Raw genomic sequence first — 23,798 nt, forward strand, 5'->3', positions numbered from 1 at the left:
CAATTGCATAATGAAGAAAAGTTGATGGAAATTTTGGACCAGAAGGACAATGTGTTGACGAACAATTGAGTGTCATTGGTTAAAGTTCATTGGTGTAACCACGACGTTGAAGAAGCCACTTGGGGGAAAGAGGCCAAAATGAAAGAGTTATATTCCCATTTATTTTAAGTTTCGGGACGAAACTTATATAATTTTGTAGGTCTTGTAACGCCCTTCATTTCGGACACCTACTTGTGTCTAGAACAGGGTGGTGAGATGAAAATTATTTTGAGCAATAATAAATACTTGAGAAGTGAATTTAAAGTTCTTATTGTTAGCCAAAGTGTGAAATATGTGGTTTGGTGACAAATCGAGCATTTCAATCTTGGACCGAAATAGAAACCCTAGCCGGGTAAATTCTCGAAAAGATATTATTGTAGAAGCATAATTATGGAAAAAAAAATTAATTTGCTTGAAATATTTTATATTAAGGTCTAAAAAGTTTGATTTTTGTGTTAAAAAACTATAAATATGCATTTTTTTTAAAATAAATGCTTATTTAGCCAAAAATTGAATTTGGGTTGATTAAATTTCATGAGTTATAAATATAGTAGTGTGACCACTTAAATTAAATGGAAAGACACATATAATTTAACTATCCTAGTTTAAGAATTCAATTTGGTGAATTAAGAGAAAAATTACCACTTGGTAATTATTTTTTAAATACATGATTAAGTATAAATTTAATTAGTTATTTAGATATTAATTAATAATTTTTTTGGGTAATTAGAGATTAAGTGAGACGCAGCCTAGGAGAGTAGATTGGCCTTTTTTGTACAATTTAGAGTTGTCATAAATAGGAAAACAGTCAAAAAGTCTTCATTTTTCACAAAGTTTTCTCTTTCAAAAACTCAAATTCTCTCATTTTCTCTCTAGCTTGGCCAAGACCCTTCATGGGTGTTCTCTAAATTTTTTCACAAATTCTCAACAGAAATCTCTCAATCTCTCATCTCTACTCATCTCTAAACACTATTCTACTTCCCTTTGTAAGTTCTATGAGCTAGAAGGAACTAGAAAAGAAAAATTACAAGAGGTAAAGTCCTAAGCTCTTGTAGTTTGTTTTGTTGGTTCAATTTTTAGTTTTTCCATTTGTTAGTTTGTATTAAACTGATTATTGGCTTTTTGGGGAGTCTAACAATGAAGGTTTGAGGATTGATCAAAGGCTAGAGGTGTTAGAGGCAAACCCAAACCCGTCCAAGAGTGTAAGAATATGTTAAAGAATTATTGGGTAGTTTATGGTAATTTTAAAATAGTTTCCACTAAGTAAAAATGACTATTTATGTATAAATTTTGGCAAGGGTCTTCTTGGAATATCCCAGATTGATTCTAAGAGTTTGGAAATTTTTAGAGTAATGGTTTTCAGAATATAATTTTCTAAAGTTAGTAACTCAAAAACTAAAAAGGACAATGTTCATACTTAGTAGAAAAATTAGAATTTTTCTAAAATAGTAGATTTTCAATATAATTTAATCTTGATAATTGTAGACTTAAGTATAGTACACTAAATAATTATTAGGATTGATTTGGATATTAGAAAGTTATAATTTTATTAGTTAACGAGTTTTGTTTAAAGAAGATAAAAAGGGTCTAAAGCCCTAACTTTTAAAGAAAATGTAATGAGTTACCTTTTCAAAATCAAATTAACTTTCTCCTAATTTTTTCTTAAGAAAAACTACAATTTTATCACCATCTTTGTAATTATTTCTTAATCAAATAAAATTAACTTAGTTTATCAAAGTTTACAATTTAATGATTTTACTAGAAACTATAGATTCTTGATAATTTATCAAAGAAATGCTAAAATTGGTGAAGCTAAAGTTCTTCCAAGTTATATATTTCTTGCAAGGACCAATAGAGGAAACGGAACAAAGAATTCGTATAAAATTTGACTTTTAAATAATTAAGACCCGTAGTGGAAATTTTTTTTGCGAACCTTAAGTGTCATTTTACGGCTTAAAAAGTGTAAGGATGCTAATAGCCTTAGTGGGTATTTGATTTATGACCTTAATGCTCAATGTAGATTAATCTACTATGAATATCATAATTAATCTGAGTATTTTATATGCTAGTTACAATATTGGCTAACTAGATGGGACGATCCGTGGGAGGATTGCCCGCACACAGCAAGGACAAGCAGTAGGTCAAACTATGATTTACATGTCTACAACATGAATTTACTAATGTATTGCTTGCTAGAAGTAAGACTTATACACTAGTGAGAGAGACAGCTCATTTAGAGACAATGACTAGGTGGCGCTTATGTTCCATGTGAGAAGTTGTTATTTGTGCTCTAGGTCGCACTCGTGACCTTTGAGATAAGTATTACCAGTAAAACTTAGGAGTTTGTACAATCCTAGGGGCCACTTCTCCATTGTGAGATGTTATTTATCGATCTAGTTAGCTACTATGACAATTGGCCATGAAGTAAGTGTTACTAATAAAACCTAGGAGTCAATATGAGCCGGTGTAAATTCAACTACCCTGTGTGTTAGTATGAATTCCCTAGGTAACTGTTGATTACCCTAGAGAGAGATTTATGACTTTGAAAGATATCTTTGGCAATTCTCCAGTTGGCTTCTAGGGTCAATATTATTATTTTGTTATTATTTTGTTTCTGCTCTGGTCTAGATTTCTGCAGAGTTTATGTTTCGTTGTTTCTGCTTGAGGAATTTTGATAGCACTAGGACGCTTAGGCGTTCTTGAATTGTTTGATTAGGGCTTGGAATTATCCGGAACCCTTAGTGTGGTCAAATATTTGTTATGCGGACAATGACTTGGTCATTGGTTCTTGTTGTTTTTATTCTCCTCTTTGTTGTCAGATTGATTTACTAAGCGTTATCGCTTACCTAATTGTTCTTGCTGTAGGTAAAGGCAAACATAAGTTGGGATAGTGAGCATCGGGGTCTGCTTGCAAAGATGTACATGTGGCCCGATCTCTAGGGAGTCTACACTTTTGAAATGTTATTTTTAATTATGTTTAACCTCTTTTGGTTCACTACAAGACTTTTAAGTTTAAAATGAAAATATTTGTAGTGCGTGCACACATGTTGTTTAAAAGTTTTTTTATATGGATTTTTTAGACCTTTTAATTTATAAAAATGATTTATTTTTGCAAAATCAGTGAATATTTTTGGGTTGTTAGAGAAGTAAAATAAATCTCTTGATATTTTACATGAGCTGAATTGGTATAACAAATTATCTATTCTTCAAAATGTATATAAATGGGACTTGTAAATGCAATTGTCCAAAAGAACTGGGTTTTGAAGTTAGGTTGATGGTTCGACATATCTTCATTGTGCTTCTTATCCTTGGGGTAGCTCAAGAGGTAGTAGAATTCATCTCTACCATTCTTCCTAGATGGGCTACCTTTAATGCCATATAAGTATAAATTTTCATAATGAGTGGGTGCTTCCCATTCCAGCTCGTGAAAAGGGGATCTCAAACCAATTAATATGTGGTTTGAGTTTTTTTAAAGTTGGAAAGGCGCAATATAGATCCAATCGGTAAAGTCTTTAAAATATTTTTTCAATGGGAGAAAAGCACCAGCCTTCATGTGCTTGTCATTCCATGCCTCGATGTGTTTTGAAGGGGCAAAATAGCTCTACTCATCTTATGTTATAGCTCATCATAGAAGGGAGTCAGATTCCTGAAGACCATACTGGGATAAGATGTCACCAATTTGCTTCCAGGACCGAAGTGATGAAGTATAACACTCGACCTCAAAATAGTTGGCTTGAGCTACAAAGGTGTTTGGGTTCACCTTTGACTTGAACTCAGAGATAAAGGACTCTGGTTATTTACTCTGTTCCAGATTGGACTCTTAAAGGGAAGACTTTTTAGAGGATTCAACCATAATTTTGAAGTATATCTCACTAGGTTTGAAGGCTATTGAGGCTGTTAAGGAAGAGTCTATAGGACAAGCCTGGGGAATGTGTTTTACGAATGATAGCTCAGGCCAAGTAGCTGAACAAAGTCGAACCCTTTTCTTCTTGTGACCTGTTTAGATTTGACGTTTGAATGAGTTTTCCAAATTTTTATTTTTGACCCATTCGTGGTGCTCTCAAAGGCGACGTTGGTTTCAAGAAAATAGAGATTCAACCGTGGAGACTAAGTTGCACAAATTGAGAACCCCTACCAATTCTTCCCATACATGAATTCTGGCATCTAGCGAGAGAAAGATAAAGCTGAGGGTCTCTCGCGTTATCAGCCAGCTTGTATAAGACACTAATTATTTAAGCACACCTAGTGAGGTTAGGAGTATAAGTGCGACAATTACCTAAAATTTACCTCGAATACACTTCCAACCTTGAGTTGGATATGGACAAGGCAATAGATGTGCTTATGAGCTAAAAAGATATCCTACCTAGTTGAATGGGCCTCTGTACATTAAAAAAGAAAAAGCCCAGTTCGTTAAAACTTTATCTCTTTTAAATCCTATAAATTCCTATCATATTGATAAACCTATTAATGCACGATTTTCACGAATGGTGTATTTCATAAAATGGTCTTTCAATTTTCACGAATGAGTATATCATCCTTTTTCACCAAATAACCTCATGATAAAACCCTGAATAGTTAAGGGGATTTTTCATAAATATGGCTTTTTAGCCATTAATGTGCAAAAATATGGTAATTAAACTTTACTTACTTTATATGGAAAAACTTAACTACAAAAAATTAGAATATGGGAAAAGTTATCCCACATTAAAAAATAAAACAAATAAGCCATTAAGGAGGGTAGTATTGTAATTAAAGATGCACATGCTACCATGGTGAAATTTTGAGTCGATCAAAATCATCCCCAGCCGAAAAAAAAAAAATTCAACAAGAACACCAATCTCCGGCAACCACAAACCCGAACCTCCAGCCACCTCCAGCCACCTGAAACAACACGTTCCTACAGTCGGATCTACTTCTCCAACGACGTCCATCTCCGGCGACGTCCTTCTCCATCACTGGCGACGTCCTCCATCTCCGGCGACGAACTTGTCCATCGTCCAAAGCATCCAAGAAATCCAGGTTTTTAAAAATCTTGCTCTGTCAAATACTATATTAATGTAATTTTATTCAACTTAATATCTATTAAATTCCTAATTCTTCTACATAATATAGAACCATTGATTTCATATTTTTCTCATACCTATTTTACAGATTATAATGGTAATCATGAAGTTCATTATGTCCATTTTTTTTTTAAAAAAAACATAATAATTAACTTGAAATTTGAAAAAAATAATTAAACCTACTGATATAGTTATATTGATTGACCAAAAATATACAAAAAAAAAACAAAAACTATGATTATTTTAGATTCAATTTCGTCTTTGCGATAAAAAAAACATTTCATATTGGTCTATTGGTCTGAATTCTAATTGTCAAAACTTTCAGTAACAACAAAGTAACCAGTTACCTTGAAAACGGTCTTATTTTCCAATTAAGTTTTCCACTGAAGTATGTAATTGCAGACTACAGTAACCAGTTACCTTCACCAGTTACACCCAATTAACTACTTCAAAATTTACAAAATATTACAGGTATGGAAAATACTACTTCTTTGGTTCAATTTGGAGGCAAGTGGAATGAAAAAAATGAGTACGAAGGGTACACAATGACTGGAATATTGATTCCACCAAATTTTTCTCTTGACAACTTGATGAATTTGGTAAAACAGGAGATAAAGGAAACAAGAGCAAGCATTGAAGTTTATTATCAAGTAGCCAAAGGAACACCACCAATGAAGATTGAATCAGACAATTCAGTGTTGTTCTACTTGGAAATAAAGAAAATAGTTGCAGAAAAAATAACAGACTTACCATTGTGTGTAAAAATAGTTGAAGAATCAATTGATGAAAATAATCTTCTTCAGCTATCAAATCAGAAAGCTACATCACAAGAAATGGAGGTGGGAACATTATTAATGCAAGCAAACAAAGCTTCCATCAATGAACATATGTTACTTGAAGAAGGAATGTCAAGCACAACAAATGAGGGAATCAATGTGGCATACATATCTCACGTTGCTGAAGAAGTAGCTGATTTTATAATTGAAGACAATTCAAAAAGAAAAAAGAGATTGGAGGAAATTGAAATAGTAATATCTGATTACAGAGTGAACAAAATAGAGCAAGGACAGATTGACAAGGACAAGAACACAATCAAATCAGCTCTTAGCTACCATGCAATGCTACATAACTTTCAGTTCAAAACAAAAAGATCAGAACCAAGAGAGTACCTGGTTACCTACGCAGATGACACATGCACCTGGTTTGTGAGAGCTTCTAAATACAGAAATCAAGATTTATTCAAGGTACGAAAATGCATTCCAAATCATACTTGCTCTGTTGAAATTGTTATGGAGGATCATAGGCAATCAAAAAGCATCATAATTGGGGAATTAATAAAGAATAAGTACAAGTCAATCAAAAGAAATTATACTCCAAATGACATCATGAATGATGACTTTGGAGTAACCATGGGATACACAAAAGCATGGAGATGAAGAGAAAAAGCTTTGCTTCTAGTAAGAGGGAACCCTGATGATTCATATCAAAAGTTGCCAATGTATCTTCACATGTTGAAGCAAGCAAATCCAGGAACAGTAACACATCTGCTCACAGACAATGAAGATAGATTCAAATACTTGTACATAGCTTTCTCCAACTCAATCAAAGGTTGGAGATACTTGAGGCCTATCATTGTTGTTGATGGAACTTTCTTAAAAAATGCACATGGCGGCATCCTATTTTCAGCATCAACATTAGATACAAACAACAACATTTTTGTCTTGGCTTTTGGAATAGCAGACTCAGAAAATGATAACTCTTGGCTTTGGTTCTTCTCCAAACTGAGAGACACATATGGAGAACCCGAAGGTATGGTAGCTTCAATTTTATCATATGGTTTACATATAAAAAGGAAATGGTTACCCAAAACCAATACACAAATACATGCTATTTCATTTAGTATCTTATAAAAGTAACTAGTTACCTTCACAGGATTGGCTATTGTTTCTGACAGACACAAGAGCATAGAGAATGCAGTACATATAGTGTACCCAAATGCGTTCCATGGAGCTTGCATGTATCACTTGCTCAATAATTTGAAAAGCAAGTATGGAAACCATGGAGAAGAGCTACAAATGAATTTCATTGCAGCAGCAAAAGCATACACAAAAACAGAATGTGAACACTACATGAGAAGCCTTGATAGACTTGACAGACGCATTAGACCCTATTTAGAGAAAGCCAAATATGAAACTTGGGCAAGATCATACTCACCAACAAAAAGATACACCATGATGACATCCAACATCACAGAATCGCTCAACGCTGCACTAAAAGCTGCAAGAAATCTCCCTATTGATATCTTGGTTGAATGTCTTAGAAGTTTGGTTCAAAAGTGGGTTTGGAACAATTCAAATAATGCAAATGGAACATTCACAAAAGTGTCTACAGCAACAGAAAATGAATTGAGACATGACATTGTTTCAAAAATGAAGTATGAGGTATGCAACTAAACTTATTCTTACTATTCTTTATTCTGTCAATATATGGTAACCAATTACCCTGGGTAACAGCAAAAACAAAATAATAAACTAAACAGAGTGGGAACAGGATACATTCAATGTTAATTGTACATAAATGTTTATTATTTTATTTTAATACATCACAAAACTATTTTCAGGTCTTGCCTTTCAACCCAATAGAATATCAAGTTCGTGATGAAAAAGGGACCAATTTCACAGTAAATATACACAATAGAACTTGTACATGCAATAGGTTTCAAGAAGATGAAATGCCTTGTGGGCATGTAGTAGCTGTAATTGCAAAGAGAAACTTGGGAGTATATGATTACTGGGCAAAGTTTTACAAAACAGAAACTTTGAAAGCAATGTATGAAGAAAATGTTCATCATTTGCCCCATAAAGATGAATGGAATCTACCACAACACTTAGACATAGTGGTGCTACCTCCAAAGGCAACAATCCCTGCAGGAAAACCAAGAAAGAAAAGAATAAGATCAAGAGGAGAACCAAAAGTGATAATCACCTGTGGTAAATGTGGCCAACCAGGACATAACAGGAAGACTTGTAGGAATCCACCAATTGACAAGGCAAACAAGTAGAAAAAACAAAAGTCATAGCTTGATATATTACAGTAAAACAACCATATCATAGCTTCATTCATTAAATGATTGACTTTCATATTCATACATTGATATTGAGTATTATAATAACTTTGTTACATATTCAAATAAATTGAATGATTACCAAAGCATATAAGATTCCCTTTATAATAAATTGTTGGTTTTTTGTTGATATATGTCAAATATTTATGCAACCAACACCATGAAAACATGTTTTTTTTTTAAATTAAACATAATATTCTGGGTAAGGTAACCAGTTACCACTTTGTATATAACATAATGACCCAGCTGGGTACTTGGTTATTATATCTCAATTGCTTTGTACATCACAGTTACTTTAAAAAAGTTGAATATTATTATATATAATTATTAAACATGAAATACAAAAACATAAAAATAAAGTAGGTACTTTGATCTAACATTTGCCACAAAAAAAATGAAAATCAACAAACACCAAAAAAGTAACCAGTTACCCCTTATATAAAAGACAGACCAAACTAAGTACCTGGCAACCATTAAAATATCTCAGTTGCTTTAAAAGTATAATATGTATAAAATATAATTATTAAACATGAAATACAGTAAAAAAACAAACAAGAGAAACTGGGTACTTTGCTCTAAAAATTATCACAAATAGAAAAAACAACAAGCACCAAAAGTACCCCAGCTACACTTTTGTATATAAGACAAACACCAAACACAGTACCTGGTTACCATTAAAATATCTCCGAAAAAGTAAGTAAATATATACAAATAAATAACACAGAAAAGATCAAAAGATATATATAATATCCTTAAGTAACCAAGGTCTTACAAATAGTACATGTTGACTGTATTTTTAGCCAACGACGTGAGAACGTCAAATACAACAAGCATTCAAGAGAATGTAAAACGACACAGACAGTTTATGAACAAAAAGTAAATAACACAAAAGATTTTTATAGTGGTTCAGCCCCGATTGTCGGTAATAGCCTAATCCACTTAGAGTTGTGATTTATAGATCTATACTCAAGATCAGATGGACTGAGCCAACTGAGTTTCTTCAGTACAGATTGTGAAAATACAAGAGTTCTCTCAAATATCAGCACTTTCTCTCTCTAAAATACACAGACCCAATTTTCTCTCTCTAGAAAGAAGAAGCAGAAGAAGCCCCTCTCTCATCCCATCAGCCCTCTATTTATAGGCTTAGGGTCATACAACTGATATCCCTTAGAACCGGGATATTTCATTATATTTATTACATTTAAATTACAAAGAAACATTCAAAATTCAAAATGTAACAAACCCCCCATTTGTGGGAAGAATGAGAAATTCCCGCATATCTTGTTGAAGTTGTTTCTGGGAATCTTGACTTAGTCTCCTCTAGCTAGTTGATCCACCTCCTACTGACCACTCATGCAAGTGTTGGTCGGACGTGCATGGTGGTAGGACATGCACTTCTCTCCTCTAACATGGCACTCTCCTTTAGCATGTCATGTTTCTCCTTGAACCAATCTCCTTGGCTTCTCACCCCGGATAGGTCCAAGGCAACCTCCTTGGCATCTCACCCCGGATAGGTCCGAGGCAACCTCCTTGAAGCTTCTCACCTCGGATAGGTCCGAGGCAACCTCCTTGGCATCTCATCCTTGGGGTCTCTTAGGATCACCCTCTTGGGGTCTCCTAGGACCACATCCTCCTTGGGGTCTCCTAGGACCACTTTCTTGAGTTCTCCTCTGACCTCATTCTCGGGGTCTCCTAGGATCACTCTCTTGGGGTCTCCTAGGACCACATCCTCCTTGAGGTCTCCTCGGATGCACTCCCCTCAGCTCTCCTAGGAGGCACTCTCCTTAGCCTCCTAGGATGCATTCTCCTTAGCCTCCTAGGATGCACTCTCCTTAGCCTCCTAGGATGCATTCTCCTTTAGCCTCCTAGGATGCATTCTCCTTAGTCTCCTAGGATGCACTTGGCTTGGTTATGACATCTTTCAAGCAGTCCAAATTCTTCGTCAGTCTACCGGGTCCTTTATCACAACTCTGAGGAGTCAATGTATTTATTGACTATTTAATGTCTCTTTTACGGACCATGTACTGCCATTTGTCACCTCTATTGCCACGTTATTGATCTCTAATTTTTGGGTATAACAGTACCAATTTAACATATACAAGTATCAAACTAACTATTGGTAATCATTTCCAAAAGATGATCTGATTTAGAGTATAGACAAAATAAAAAAAGTCTAATATCCTTTCATAAAGCTTCCTAAATAACCTATGCAGTAGTCTTAAGAGAACCTATGCATCAGTCTTCCTCCTCTTCTGCTTCCTATCCAAAACCTTTTCAGAAAACTCATCGCTAGTCAAATATCCATCTTCTTGTTTCTTCTTCCCATGAAAATACAAGCTAACAGCAATGTCTTGGCGAAGCAACTGAGCATCAATTTCTTTTGGCATCTCGTTTTCCTTTCCAAGAATTAATTGCTCAGCAAAATACGTTGTAAAAATCCCACAGTCACTGCAATATTACAAACACATAAAAAACTAAGAACATAAAAACAAAACTAGAAACAAACAAGATAAGCAAACTTAAAAAAAAAACGCTCACCATTCAACTTGTTAAGGAACGCCTCTAGCAATACTCAATTGCAAAGCATCAGTCTCAGCAACATCATAAGGACTAATATCAAGATTTATGTCACGACGATCATAAAAAACAATCTTCTCCAATAGAAGAGGAAGCATTATAGCAAATGCTTCAATTACAGGTAAACTCAAATTTTCATGCCTCGCCCCCGACATAGAATCATAAACAATGAGCAACCTCTTCTTTATGTCAAAATGTAGCAAAAGCCAATGAGCAAGATCCTTAACATTAACAAGCATAAGAACATGATCAAGTAGATTCCAGTGACTACTGCAAAATAATGAGTTGCCCCTCATAATCTTCAAAGCAACATAACTATCATCAATGTTCAATGTATCGCTGCCTGATTTTCACAAATTTCTCATACATGAAAACAATATTTTGGGCAAAACAACTATCAGTAGTAGAGACCCTCCTCATCAAACCTTTGGACAACTTAACCTTTCTCCTCAAATAATACATCATGACATCAATATGCTGCATTTTAAAAAATAAAGGCTTATAAGACCACTATGTAGAAACCTGTTACCACTTACAACAAAACATAATAAAAAAACAGAGGGTAACCAGTTCCAATCAACTGCACAACAAATAATAAAAAGTGTGGGTAACAAGTTACCATCAGCTAAACATCAATGTATACATTTGGGTAACCAGTTACACAAAGCATTGCAACACAAAAAGATGACTGTGGTAACTAGTTACCCTAGCTAAACTACTAGATTATACATTTAGGTAACCAGTTACACATTGTGGAAACACAAAAAAAGACAGAGGGAACTAGTTACCCCCATCAAAACACAGAAATATAGAATTCAAGCACATCAAAAGAATATTTTTTTTTAAATGAGAAACATAACATAAAAAGAAAAAGAAACTCACCGATGAATCAACAAACTGCCCACGATGATACAAACGGTAGAACCAAGTCTTCTCGTCAATAAAAATGAAAGTGAAATCGATCGATGGCTCAACCTTGTTATCATCATATTTCTTATACCTACAAAACAAAAAAATCAAACAGTATTTAGAAAATAAAACAAAAAATTTCACACAAAACCAAAAAAAAAAAAAATTTTAAAAAAATTGTACATACTTGTTATTGTGCTTCACTTTAGTTTCAATCCAACTATAAAACTCAGAAGCTTGTTCTTTAGTGTGATTCTGACCAAGATCATTAGAAAAAGGACATATATTATCCAATACAGTCTTCTTTCTTTTATGTTTACCTTCATCTTCAGAAGAACCAAACTTTGTCATGAAAGGAGACTTGACAACAGCACTTGGCTTCGCCTCTCTTTTCTTAGGCAAAATAGCCACAGGATCAGAAAACCTTGAAGAATCATAGACAACAATTGACCAATTGCTCTTACCCTCCATATTACTACTATCTTTTGATGATCTCTTAGTAGACTCATTTATCATCTTCTACATTTCATTTGACACATGAAATGTAGAAGTTGAAGGAGTCGAGCATAGCAATGAGGCTTCGTTAGATTGACTCTGCAAAAACAAAAAGGAAAAAATTGAAATTAAAATTTATAACAAATATAAAAAAAAAAAACTACTTCCTTAGACAAAATGTTATTAAAACAGCATACCTTAACATGAGTAACAAAATCTGAAGCAATCTTCACAGAATGCTCCAAATCGACCCCCAACTTTTCATCAACTTGAACATCTTGGTACCCCCCACACAAACATCATCAACATAATCCTGTAGAAAAGCAATGAAATATTTAATCAAGATATACAAACAAAATAATATAAGAAAAGAAAATTACGCAATAAACTATTTACATGATAAACATGGTCAAAGTCCATTTGATTTTCAGAATCTAAATCTCCACCATCAGTTTTCACAGACACAGCAGACTTAATGTCTACAAGCAAACCAATAGCTGTAGCAAAATCAGCTTCAAAACTTTTATTCAGGCAACCAAGTTCACCAATAATCAACTTTTGCGACGCTTGAACTTCAGTCAGCTTAACATGTAACTCCTTGATTTGATCTTGAAGCCCCTTGTTATATTGATCCTACATACAATTTAACAAGATAACAAAAACATTAAAACATAATGACATATAAAAAGGGTTTAAAAAAAAAAAAAAGGAAAAAAAAAAAACAAACCTCCAAACGCTTCTTTGGAAGAAAGAGACCAGGCCTCAACAAAGGCATCTCCGATAGGGGAATGTCATCACCTATAGGTGGTGGTGTTGGACAGAATACACTTTCAAATGATAAATTTTTCAATATACCCAATTTCTTTTCTTCTGCATTAGGAACGACAATATTGACATCAAACTGCATTAAATTTAAAAAAAATGAATAAAAAAAAATAACATGAATAGCAACAAAAAGTTATAAAAATGAGAAGTAACCAGTTACTTACAAATATAACAGATATAAAAATACAACACAAAACAAAGAGAGGAAAAAAACTACATTCTCATCTATAAAAACTTTCTCAAGAACTTCTTGATAACTCACACTATCCTTGCTATGCCAATCCAATATCCTTGGAAATGAAGAATCAATCCTTCGACATAAAAACGATGAACAACTAGAAAGGGTCTCATAAATCCATATAAGGAATGCAAGAGGAAAACCAAAACACTTGTAACTCCAATTATCAAGAGACCCATCTGCTTTTCTAGGAATCTTCATATAAAGAGCATTCCTCTCCTTTAAAGCAAAGCGCATATAACACCTAGTTCTTTGCCACAAAATTTTGCCAAATGCAAACTTTTTCAACAGGGAAAGCTCACAATCAACCATACCAAAAAACTTATTGTCTACCCTTGTCTTATTCTGGGTCCCAAACAAAAAACTAGCCAAAAAGTGGACAATATCCAACTTCACAACAAGCTCATCCCCCATAGCATTAAAATTGTCTGAATTAAAAAGGCTACTAACTTCATTTTTGCTAACTTTGTCATTTGCTTTAATACCAGGAAAAAAATCTGTCCTAATACCTTTTTTACCATCAGGAAACATACTTAAATCAACACTACCAGCACAATCTAGCCCAGTAATTAATCCAAACTCACTAATAGAAAACCTCACTACCTTATCACCAAGCTTAAACCAAAACTCAAATTCTTCTTTTTCCTGATGAACCTCCCTCATCAAAACACTATGTACAAGCTGCGCTTGCCATGCAGTACATGGCACATCCAAAAAATGACCAAAAGGAGTCCTTCTAAACATAGCTTTCTGCTTCTTGGTGAAGACTTTTTTCAAATCAGCTATAACTTCGTGTTTATTCCATTGCTGAACCTTACTTCCAAACCGAAACTCTGGTTTGATCATATAATGCACAGCCTGAATAAAAAAATAACACAAATACCACAAAAAAGAATATTAAAATAAATAATTACTACAACATTAAAAAAACCATACACATCTAAGGAAGCAAGTTACTTTAAAACGTAACCAGCAACATTACAACATATACAATTTAAAAAAAAAAAAATCAAAATGAAAACAAGAATCCTACAAGTAATCAGTTACCTTAAACATTAAACAACAATATACATCCTACAAGAAACCAGTTACCTTAAACATTAAAACAACAATATACATCCTACAAGTAACCAGTTACCTAAACATTTAACAACAATATACATCCTACAAGTAACCAATTACCTTAAACATTAAACAACAATATACATCCTACAAGTAACCAGTTATCTTAAACATTTAACAACAATATACATCCTACAAGTAACCAGTTACCTTAAACATTAAACAACAATTAAAAATGAATACACTTGAAGGGTAACTAGTTACATCCTACAAGTAACCAGTTACCTATAAAATTACACAACAAAAGAAAAAAGCATACAATATATAAAAACCAAAAACATATCAAATATAGAAACAAGAATAGTAAAGAATCACAAATAAATGATCACTTAGAATCACTAAAAAACAGACACTATAAAAAGGAACAAAATATGCATCAAAGAAACTGGTCACCTTAAAATATGAACAACATAATTAAAATATCAATAACCTCAATCCAACCAATTACCTATAACAGAAATAAATATAAATAAATCACAATAAACAAAAAAAAAAAGATAGAAACAGGTTACTGGGCATATAAAAATTTGATCACTATAAAATGACTAAACACCCAAATAAGAAAAAAAATAAAATTGAACCAGGAAAATAACAAAACTAAAATACCTGCTTGTTTGTCTCATCAATAATCACAGGACCACAGGGCTTCAACCCTCCCCCAGGACTTCGAGGAGAACGTCGCAATTTTAATGAGGGTCCACCATGATCATAGGGCTTAGAAGAGCCAGCATCACCTCCCTTTTGAACCATTGCTACACAAACAGAAAACACAAAATGCCATCAGGAATTAAAAAGTTTAGATAAATGATTGAGGAACAAATATAATATAGCCAAAAAAATGATTAACTTCTACATAGTAGAGGTAAAAAACAAAACCAAAACCTACTGCAAAGTAACTTCTATTTACTAATAATAAAGATAATCATTACTTGTCATTAGAAAAATCTTCAATAACATATTTGATTAACAAGTAGCATTATAAAACAACATGAATAAACAAACATGAATATTCAAAACAAAAGAATAAGTACAACCAAAGACAGCCCTTAGATCTCATAACTAATTTGATCATTAACAGTACACAACATGAGAATGTTCATTATGAGCCTTGTTACACTGTCCACCCACCCTATGACAGAAAAAAAGAGAGATATAAATATATATATATACACACAGACACACGCATATTGCTACAAGGCACCATATAGAAGAGAACACAGAGACAGATTGAAGGATATAAATATAACTGCTTCCATCCCAATTACTGCCTCCCACAATTACTTTTTCCATCCCAATTACTCCATCACAAACCAGAAAAGATATATAAATATATATATACACACACAAAACACACACGAGTATTACTACAGGCACCATAGATAAGAGAAGAGATATACAGAGTGAAGGATATATGTAACAAGACTCATCATAAAAACCATAGATCTGCTTCCAACAATGACTTTTTCCATCACAAGTCAGAAAACACCTAAATATTGAAACCTAAAATACCACATAAACAAAATCTTCACCTATCACGAGCCCTTTCCCTTACAATCAAGTTATATGTAGATAAAATCAAAATCAATCACATATTAGAAAGAAACTGTGTGTGTGGATGATGAAAACCAGAAGGAAATACAAACGAAAAAGAAAAAATCCTTACACAACCGTTCGCCTGAGAAGCAGAAATTGTGAAAAACAGACGAATGGAAAACCACCAAACACGATCGCCGTTCGCCTAAGAAGACAACCGTTCAACAGAGACGCAACCATTCGCCTAAGAAGACAACCGTCCGCCTGCCACTCTCACCGATCACCAACACCGTTCGGCTACAGTTGCAGAACAAGAAAGGGTGAAAAACCTTCAGTGAAATCAGACAAAAATAAAAAGTAAAAAATACCTTATATAAAATTAAAATAAAACTGAAAGTTCGCCTGAGAAGACAACCGTTCGCCAGAGACGCAACCGTTCACCTGAGACGACAACCGTCCGCCTGCCACTCTCACCGATCGCCAACACCGTTCGGCTACAGTTGCAGAACATGAAAGGGCGAAAACCTTCAGTGAAATCAGACAAAAATAAAAAGTAAAAAAGTAAAAAGTAAAAATTACCTTATATAAAATTAAAATAAAACTGAAAAGATAACTTTTTCCACTTAATATAAAAACTTAAATAAATAATTACAAAATTACATAATAACCCTTCTACACACGAAATTACATAATTACCCTTCTACATTTATAAATATAATTAGAAATTTAACTATGGTATAATAATGATTTTATACATAAATATGGGAAAAAAATCCCATAGAATAGAATAAAAGTTTTAAAAAGTTATAAAATAATACTAGAAAAAAAAAACCATATTTTGAAAACTTTATTAAAAAACTCATATTAAATGTAATTTTCACAATAGGAGATTTTTCATAAATATGACTTTTTAGCTATTAATGTGCAAAAATCCCATAGAATAAAATAAAAATTTTAAAAAACCATAAAATAATACTAGAAAAAAAAAAAAAAAAAAAAGCCATATTTTTTAAAATTTTATTAAAAAACCCCATATTAAATGTAATTTTCACAATAATTAACCCTTAAACACCTTTTTCCTAAAAACTTATCTAAAAGATAGATCAAACTCCACACTTCTCATATTTATTTCGAAGAACATCCCAAGAACATTTAGGAAAAAAAAATTCTGAGGGAAAAAAATTATGCAGATGGTCGAAGGAATAGAGAAAAGTATGAGGCTGTCGGAGTTTAATGGTCGAACGTACAGGATAGGCGGAGTAATCGTCGAAGTTGAAGGATAAAAAATTGGGACAAGAGCTCTATATTTTCCTTCTTCTTTTATTTCAATGCTAGTGAGAGTGACGGTTCATTTAAAGACAATGACTAGGCGGTGCTTATGCTTTATGTGAGAAGTTGTTATTTGTGCTCCGGGTCGCGCCCATGACCTTTGCGATAAGTATTACCAGCAATTAATCCTTAAACACCTTTCTCCAAAAACTTATCTAAAAGATAGATCAAATTCCACACTTCTCATGTTTATTTCTAAGAACATCCCAAGAACATTTAAGAAAAAAAATTGCTGAGGAGAAAAAATTACGCAGATGGCACAGTATTCGTCGAAGTTGAAGGAGACAAAATTGGGACGGGAGCTCTATCTTTTTCTTCTTCTTTTGTTTCAGTGCTTGAATAAAGTGGAATGAGGAGTGATGGAGAAGAAAAAGAATGGTTATATATAGGGGAAATGGAAAATAATTCGAGTTGTTCAATTAGGAAATGGGAGACAAACCGAGGATTGTTTGCAAATGGTAGTAAGACAAATAGTGATGGGACATTCCTTTTTAGTATTGGAAAATGAACTGATGCACAGAAGTATGACACACGTCCCCCACATGCTCAACTAGTGTAGGTGGGTACATTTTCCAAGAGAGAAAATTCAAAAGTCTTCCATAAATTCCAAGTAGACACTTTTGGGGGTATATGTTATACCCAATTTTGTAGGAGAATAAATCAGCTCGCAAATTGCTTAGTATAAGCTGAGAAAAAGAATATCATATTAAATTTTCGAGAATTAGTCATCTCACTATATGTCACATGCATATATTAAAAAGCGTGCGTTAGGCTTTAACATGTGGGTCATGATGACTAAATAACTCGTTAAATGTGTAGTAACAACTCGAAGACATAAGTTGAAGTTCATCATAGGTGAACAAGTGTTCAGCTCGAATAGGTATTATTACATCAATTCAAAGGGGCTTTACGCGTATAATTTGGCTCAAAAGAACATAACAAGATAAATATATGTTTTGAATTGTAGTTCGGTTCCTTCTTTTAACGAACTGATTAATTATTGATATTTATTTCAATATTATTTCAAACAAATATCTTATAACTCCCTCCTAAAATTGTGGGAGAAGAATATGAAACTAGTCCATCAATAAATAAAATTGGCTTTCCATCATTCATTTTTCATGCTCGCTTATTGTATAAAAAATTCTGAGAAAATTGCTTTCAACTTTGAAACATAGAGAATCAAATAAATGTGATTCGTGAACTAGATAAAGTTAACTACTGAACGACATAAGAAATTCTCATATTCATCTTTTTTTTTTAATTTGTATTATCGATTGCTTAATATCTCATTTTTTTAAAAATGAGATTGTAGTCTTTAATCAGTGGAACATGTAAGGAATAGAGAATATGAGATAGAAGATTTGATTTTGATCTTAGAAGGATAGAGATGAAATTAATTGTGAAGATTGTCAATAACTTTTTTTTAACATATTTTCTCATTAATCTTTTGAAAGGATTGTTTTGACATTTCATAGATTTTATTTTATCTTTTATTTTTTCATCGTTATTTTAAGAATGAAAGGATTAAATTTTGTAAGTCTGGGGGAGAATTCTCCCTCCATATCTTTATTGCTCTCTCCTTCTTGCAAACAATAGATTTATTCTCTTGCTTTGAACCTTCTCCTTCCATCTCTCTTTATCAACCCAAAAGTCCTCCCTATCAAATATAGTGTTAGTAATATGAAGGAAATACCCAACTCAGAGAGTGAAAATGGCCCATAAGCAAAACATAACATAAGGCCTTTCTTCCAAAAGTATTTTACTTTTTGGATTTGGTTTATTGCCAATATAATTAATAGGGAATGTTTCCAAAATATTATCCATAAAAGTAATGGATATCTACAAAAGTATGCTAGCTTTCTACATTATTTAATATACATAGATGTTGACAGTGAGAACTCGTCAACCAAGTTAGATCGGAAAACTTATGAGCTTAGGAGTAAACAAAGAGTGATAAAGAAGCTTAGAAGAACTTAGGATGGCTATATGAACTTAGAATCAAGTTACAGAGTGAACATGGGGAGAATATTTGTATTACTCAATAGGTTCTGGTTACAATGTCCAATTTTCTAACCCCCTTCCATGATGAAGTGAGGTCCTATTTATAGGTGAGCTCTAACGGCTCTCAATACAAAGTGCTCCCAAGAGGACGAAATGACTCATCTGCATGACGCAAGTGATCGTGGAGTAGGTGGTAGTGGGGCTGAAGGACTGGTGGTCGGTCTCCAGTACTCGTCAATGGTCTGGAAAAGCATTCTGTCATGGTACCATGTCATACCTCCACCATTACCATTGTACGAATGTCAAATACATGTTGGAGGAGGCCCTACCATGTACCCTCCTTGTACTACTACTAATTTTCTGGTGTGATAGTGTGTCCATGCTCTGACTCTTCTTAGTTTGCAGGTGCCTTTCGTACTTATACGAGCATCTTCAGGCCATATGGACATTCTTACCCTCCAATATGCCTTGTTCCTACAAGTTCTAAGCATCGAAATCTTTAATTGTTTTCAAGGGCGGATTGCTTAGTTGTTTCCACTGTGGGATCTTTTCTAGTTCTCTTCACACTCCACTCCGCCCCATGTTAGACCCACTAGTGATGATGTGCCCCGTTGGTGGAACATGTCCTACAGAGGAAGAAAAGGCCTCTTCAACGGGTCCATACGTAACCCATCACGCCCGAGGCGTAAAGGAGCGAGGTGCAGCCTCGTTGGGTGCACCGAGAGGAGGCAGGCGCGAGACGATGGCCTTGCAAGGGGCTATTGTGTAAGACGTGAGGTGTAGCTTAGTGCTCGAGGCACGAAGCGTGCGCCGAGAGGAGGTAGGCACGAGATGGTGGTCTCACGAGGGGCTCTTGCGCAAGACACAGGGTGCAACTTGGTACGTGAGGCACGAGGCATGTGCCGAAAGGACACAAGCACGAGACGATGGTCTCACGAGGGGCTCTTGCATGAGACGCGGGGTGCATCTTGGTGCACAAGGCACGAGGCGTGCGCCGAGAGGAGGCAGGCACGATATGATGGTCACGTGAGGGGCTCTTGCACGAGACGTGGGGTGCAGCTTGGTGCGCGAGGCACAAAGCATGTGCCGAGAGGAGGCAGGCACGGTGTGGATGGTGCAATTTTTCTCTAATTTTTTGGACTGCATTGCATTTGCAATTTGAGAAATTTTCAAATTGCAACCCTTACTGCATAAACCACACTACAAAAATATGGTGTGGTGCGGTGCGGTGTGGGAGGTTAATACCTATCGCCAAATAATTTAACAATTAAACATTATTTAAATAAATATTCATAATAAATCTCATAACTATAGAGTGTTTAACAAAACAATTAAATGTACAACAAACTAATAAACTTTTAGCAAAACAATAAAAATACAACAAAATAATAACAAATAAAAAAATATAATATAGAAATAAAGATTTTAATTGAGGAATATCTTTAGATTGAAGTAGAATATGTGTTAGCATTTTATGAAACATTATAATTTTTTCTAGATGTTGTATATATTATACTATATAAATATTTATGCATTAACTTTAAATGTAGTAAAATTAAAAAATTTATATATATATATATAAAAGTTAATATATGATGCGGTGCAGTGTGGTTTGAACCGCATTTATAAAATTTAAAATCACAAATCACACCATACTGCTCGGTTTGGCAAAAATGTAAACCACAATCGCATCACGAATGGTTCCAAACTGCAAATTGCGGTGTGGTGTGGGCGATTTTATGAACACCCCTAGTAATTTGTTTATATATATGATCTTTTCTTTGGACTTTTTATTTAAAAAAAAAAAAAGAAGAGATATGCTTGCCAACCGAAGTCGATTATACAGAGGCATTATGTTTGCACCCCAGAATTATATATAAGTACCTGTAGCGTACCAAATGTTTTTTATTTTATTAATTTGTATGCTATATTTTGGAAGTTATAATTGTTTGGTAGAAAATGTGTGATTTTATTTGTTAATTAATTAATTTATTTAATTGTTTTATTTTGTGAGTTCTTGAGTTTTGATTGTGTGCACCAAGGTGCATGGTTAGTAGAAATGCACCTTAGCACTTGTGTGTGTGCATGTGCATGATTGCATGGTGAGTATGCAATAGCTTTTCCCATACATTATTCAAGATTATTCATTTATTTATTAATTAGTATTTATTTAATTAAGAAAGGAAAATACTATGGGAAATAAAGAGGGAAGGCTCTAGAAGGCTTGTGTTCACACAAGTGAGAAACGGAAGAGAGTTGCCACTTTTTGAGTTCTCGTAACATTGGACCCAGCCTCAATAAAATAGTCATAACTTGAGTTATCAATTTCTGACTTAAATAAACTTGGTACCATTAGAATGCTAATTAAATTATCTACAACTTTTGTGAACTAACGTTTTCCCTAAAACGCAACAAATAAATGTTAAAATTGATTCCCAAGTGGAAGAACCCTAGAACTACTAAAATTATACATTGTCTTATTAGTGTGGTGTACCAAGGATGGAAAGAGAGAAGTTAGTGTGTTGTTAATTGTCAAAAGAATTTGATTGGTTGAGTAAAATTATTTTTTATTTTATTTTTGATTTATTGGAAATAAAGGTATAATGAAAAATTAGGATGCCTTTTTTATTTTGTTTTTGAAAACGTACTACACTAGTATAAATAGAAACCTTAGAACCCTAGAGAGCATTTTGCTCATCTTTTCTTTATACCACAGTCGCCCACTTAGAGAGAGGAGAGGGAGAGAATCATGGAAGAAGAAAGAAAGAAAGAGGGAGAGAGAGAAAACGTGAAAGAGAAGGAGAAGAAGAAGAGTGGGGATTCAAAAATTCCTATAGGTATGGTTCCTTGTGTTGTTTATATATTTGATTTGATTTTCTAAGTCTAAGGTTCTTTCCCCTCAATCCTAAGAATTTGTCTTCTCTTTTTTATGATGTGGATTTAAAAAACCCTAGGTTTGTTCAAGAGGGTGACCATTATTTTGGGTATTTAATTTCTAGCAAGAGAGGTATTAGAATCTCTAACCCTTGTCCTTGATCTATTGTTGTTTTGAGGTTTTGTTCATTTTTTTTTTTTGGTTTTGTGACATTGTTTATTGATTTATTTGTTAGGGTTGTTTATTGTTGTGAAGAGAGTTCTTAGGCATTCTTTTGATGTTGGCATTTTTTTTTCTCTAGAAACATGTTTCAGTGCATTTTATGTGGGGTTGAAGAAAAAAAAAAGGAATATTGATAAAGGTGGTTTCGGCCAAGGCATATGTAGAGTCTAAAAGAATTTTATTTTTATTTTATGACTATGTTGAAAGAATGTGGTATGTATTTTGAAAAGAAAAAAAAATCATATTCATGTTGGAATGAATTGTTAGATCCTATACAAGGATGATAAGTGCGGATATTATTTTTTGTTATTGGTGTTATTTCTCTTATTGAATTGAATATAGAAGCATGATGGGTTGATGCTAAATCTTGTTGTTAGACTCTATGTGTATTTCGGCAATAGCTTGAATTAGACTTAGGTTTACTTTCTTTATTTTTGGCATAAAAGAAATGTTAAAATAATGTTATAATAAAAGCGTGTTAGAGTTTCTTTTATTTTGTTCATTTACCCATTTATATATAAGCATGAATGTTTGAGGTATATTATTGCATGAGGGAAGCATGCTTTATTTGTATATATGTGTGTTATTCTAGTAGTACTTTCGGCCTAGTCTTTGTTGTTGTAGATTATTGTTTCGTGCATGATTAAATTATTGGTGTGTGCTAATTGAATCTTGGGATGCATAAGAATGTTAGGGAATGATTTAAACATGATTAAGGTGTATTTTAGATTAATATTACTTGTTGTATCTTTCTCATCTTTATTGTGATAATTAACTAATGATTTTGAAAATGCACAAGTTATGTCTTAAAATGATATTTTAGAACTTACATAAACAAAAGATATTTTATTTCACATTTTAATGGGATTTTTATCTAATTAAACACATCAAGTTTTTTTTTTATATATATATTGTGAAAGAAAATATGTTTTTACTCAAATTATGTGATTTTAAACAAATAAAATGCTTGCTATTATGTTAAATTATTTACTATTAATAAATTTTGTTAAATTGATTATTTTGTGAGAAAAACAAATAGAAAAAGGAAACTATACTCTTGTGATTATTTTATTTAATTTAAGAATAGTAAATGGGAATAATATTCGGAAAAATGACAACTAAAAATAAAATGATTCTTTTAGTTATATTTTAAAGTATAGTTTTAGTATAGCCTTGCGATACAAATCAAGCTGGTAATATATTTGTTTAATAGAATCTTACGCAATTTCTAAGAATTAAAAAAAGGGCTAAAATCTACCAACTTCCATGAGCTTTCTAAAGACTTTCTCATGTACGTATGTCGCCTGCAAATTTAGTTTTATGTTTTAATATACGTCATTTGATTAAGTGCATGATTCTTGTTTTTGTAAACATTAATGATTCACTAGTAGACTTGAGATTATCCTTTAATGATTTTATGAGAAATTATTAGATGTTTATAGT

At 33.3% G+C, this 23,798-nt stretch overlaps 1 protein-coding gene across 1 annotated transcript; it reads left to right on the plus strand.

Moving 5' to 3' along the window:
• The first annotated feature begins 6,581 nt into the window (after positions 1 to 6,581).
• Positions 6,582 to 8,313, plus strand: LOC133816514 (uncharacterized). The gene is made up of 3 exons (XM_062248967.1): positions 6,582 to 6,911; positions 7,035 to 7,543; positions 7,723 to 8,313. Exons 1-3 carry the CDS (start codon positions 6,599 to 6,601, stop codon positions 8,161 to 8,163), a joined length of 1,263 nt encoding a protein of 420 aa, XP_062104951.1. The 5' UTR covers positions 6,582 to 6,598; the 3' UTR covers positions 8,164 to 8,313.
• Positions 8,314 to 23,798: the final 15,485 nt, after the last annotated feature.

This window comes from Humulus lupulus, chromosome 2, assembly GCF_963169125.1.
Source record: "Humulus lupulus chromosome 2, drHumLupu1.1, whole genome shotgun sequence".
Taxonomy (NCBI): domain Eukaryota; kingdom Viridiplantae; phylum Streptophyta; class Magnoliopsida; order Rosales; family Cannabaceae; genus Humulus; species Humulus lupulus.

Bases quoted from the DNA above. Each gene is read 5' to 3' on its own strand.
- LOC133816514 (XM_062248967.1), top strand. From the start codon at position 6,599: ATGTATCTTCACATGTTGAAGCAAGCAAATCCAGGAACAGTAACACAT. The intron at 6,912-7,034 runs GTATGGTAGCTT...TTACCTTCACAG, and splicing joins CACATATGGAGAACCCGAAG to GATTGGCTATTGTTTCTGAC. The intron at 7,544-7,722 runs GTATGCAACTAA...AACTATTTTCAG, and splicing joins TTTCAAAAATGAAGTATGAG to GTCTTGCCTTTCAACCCAAT.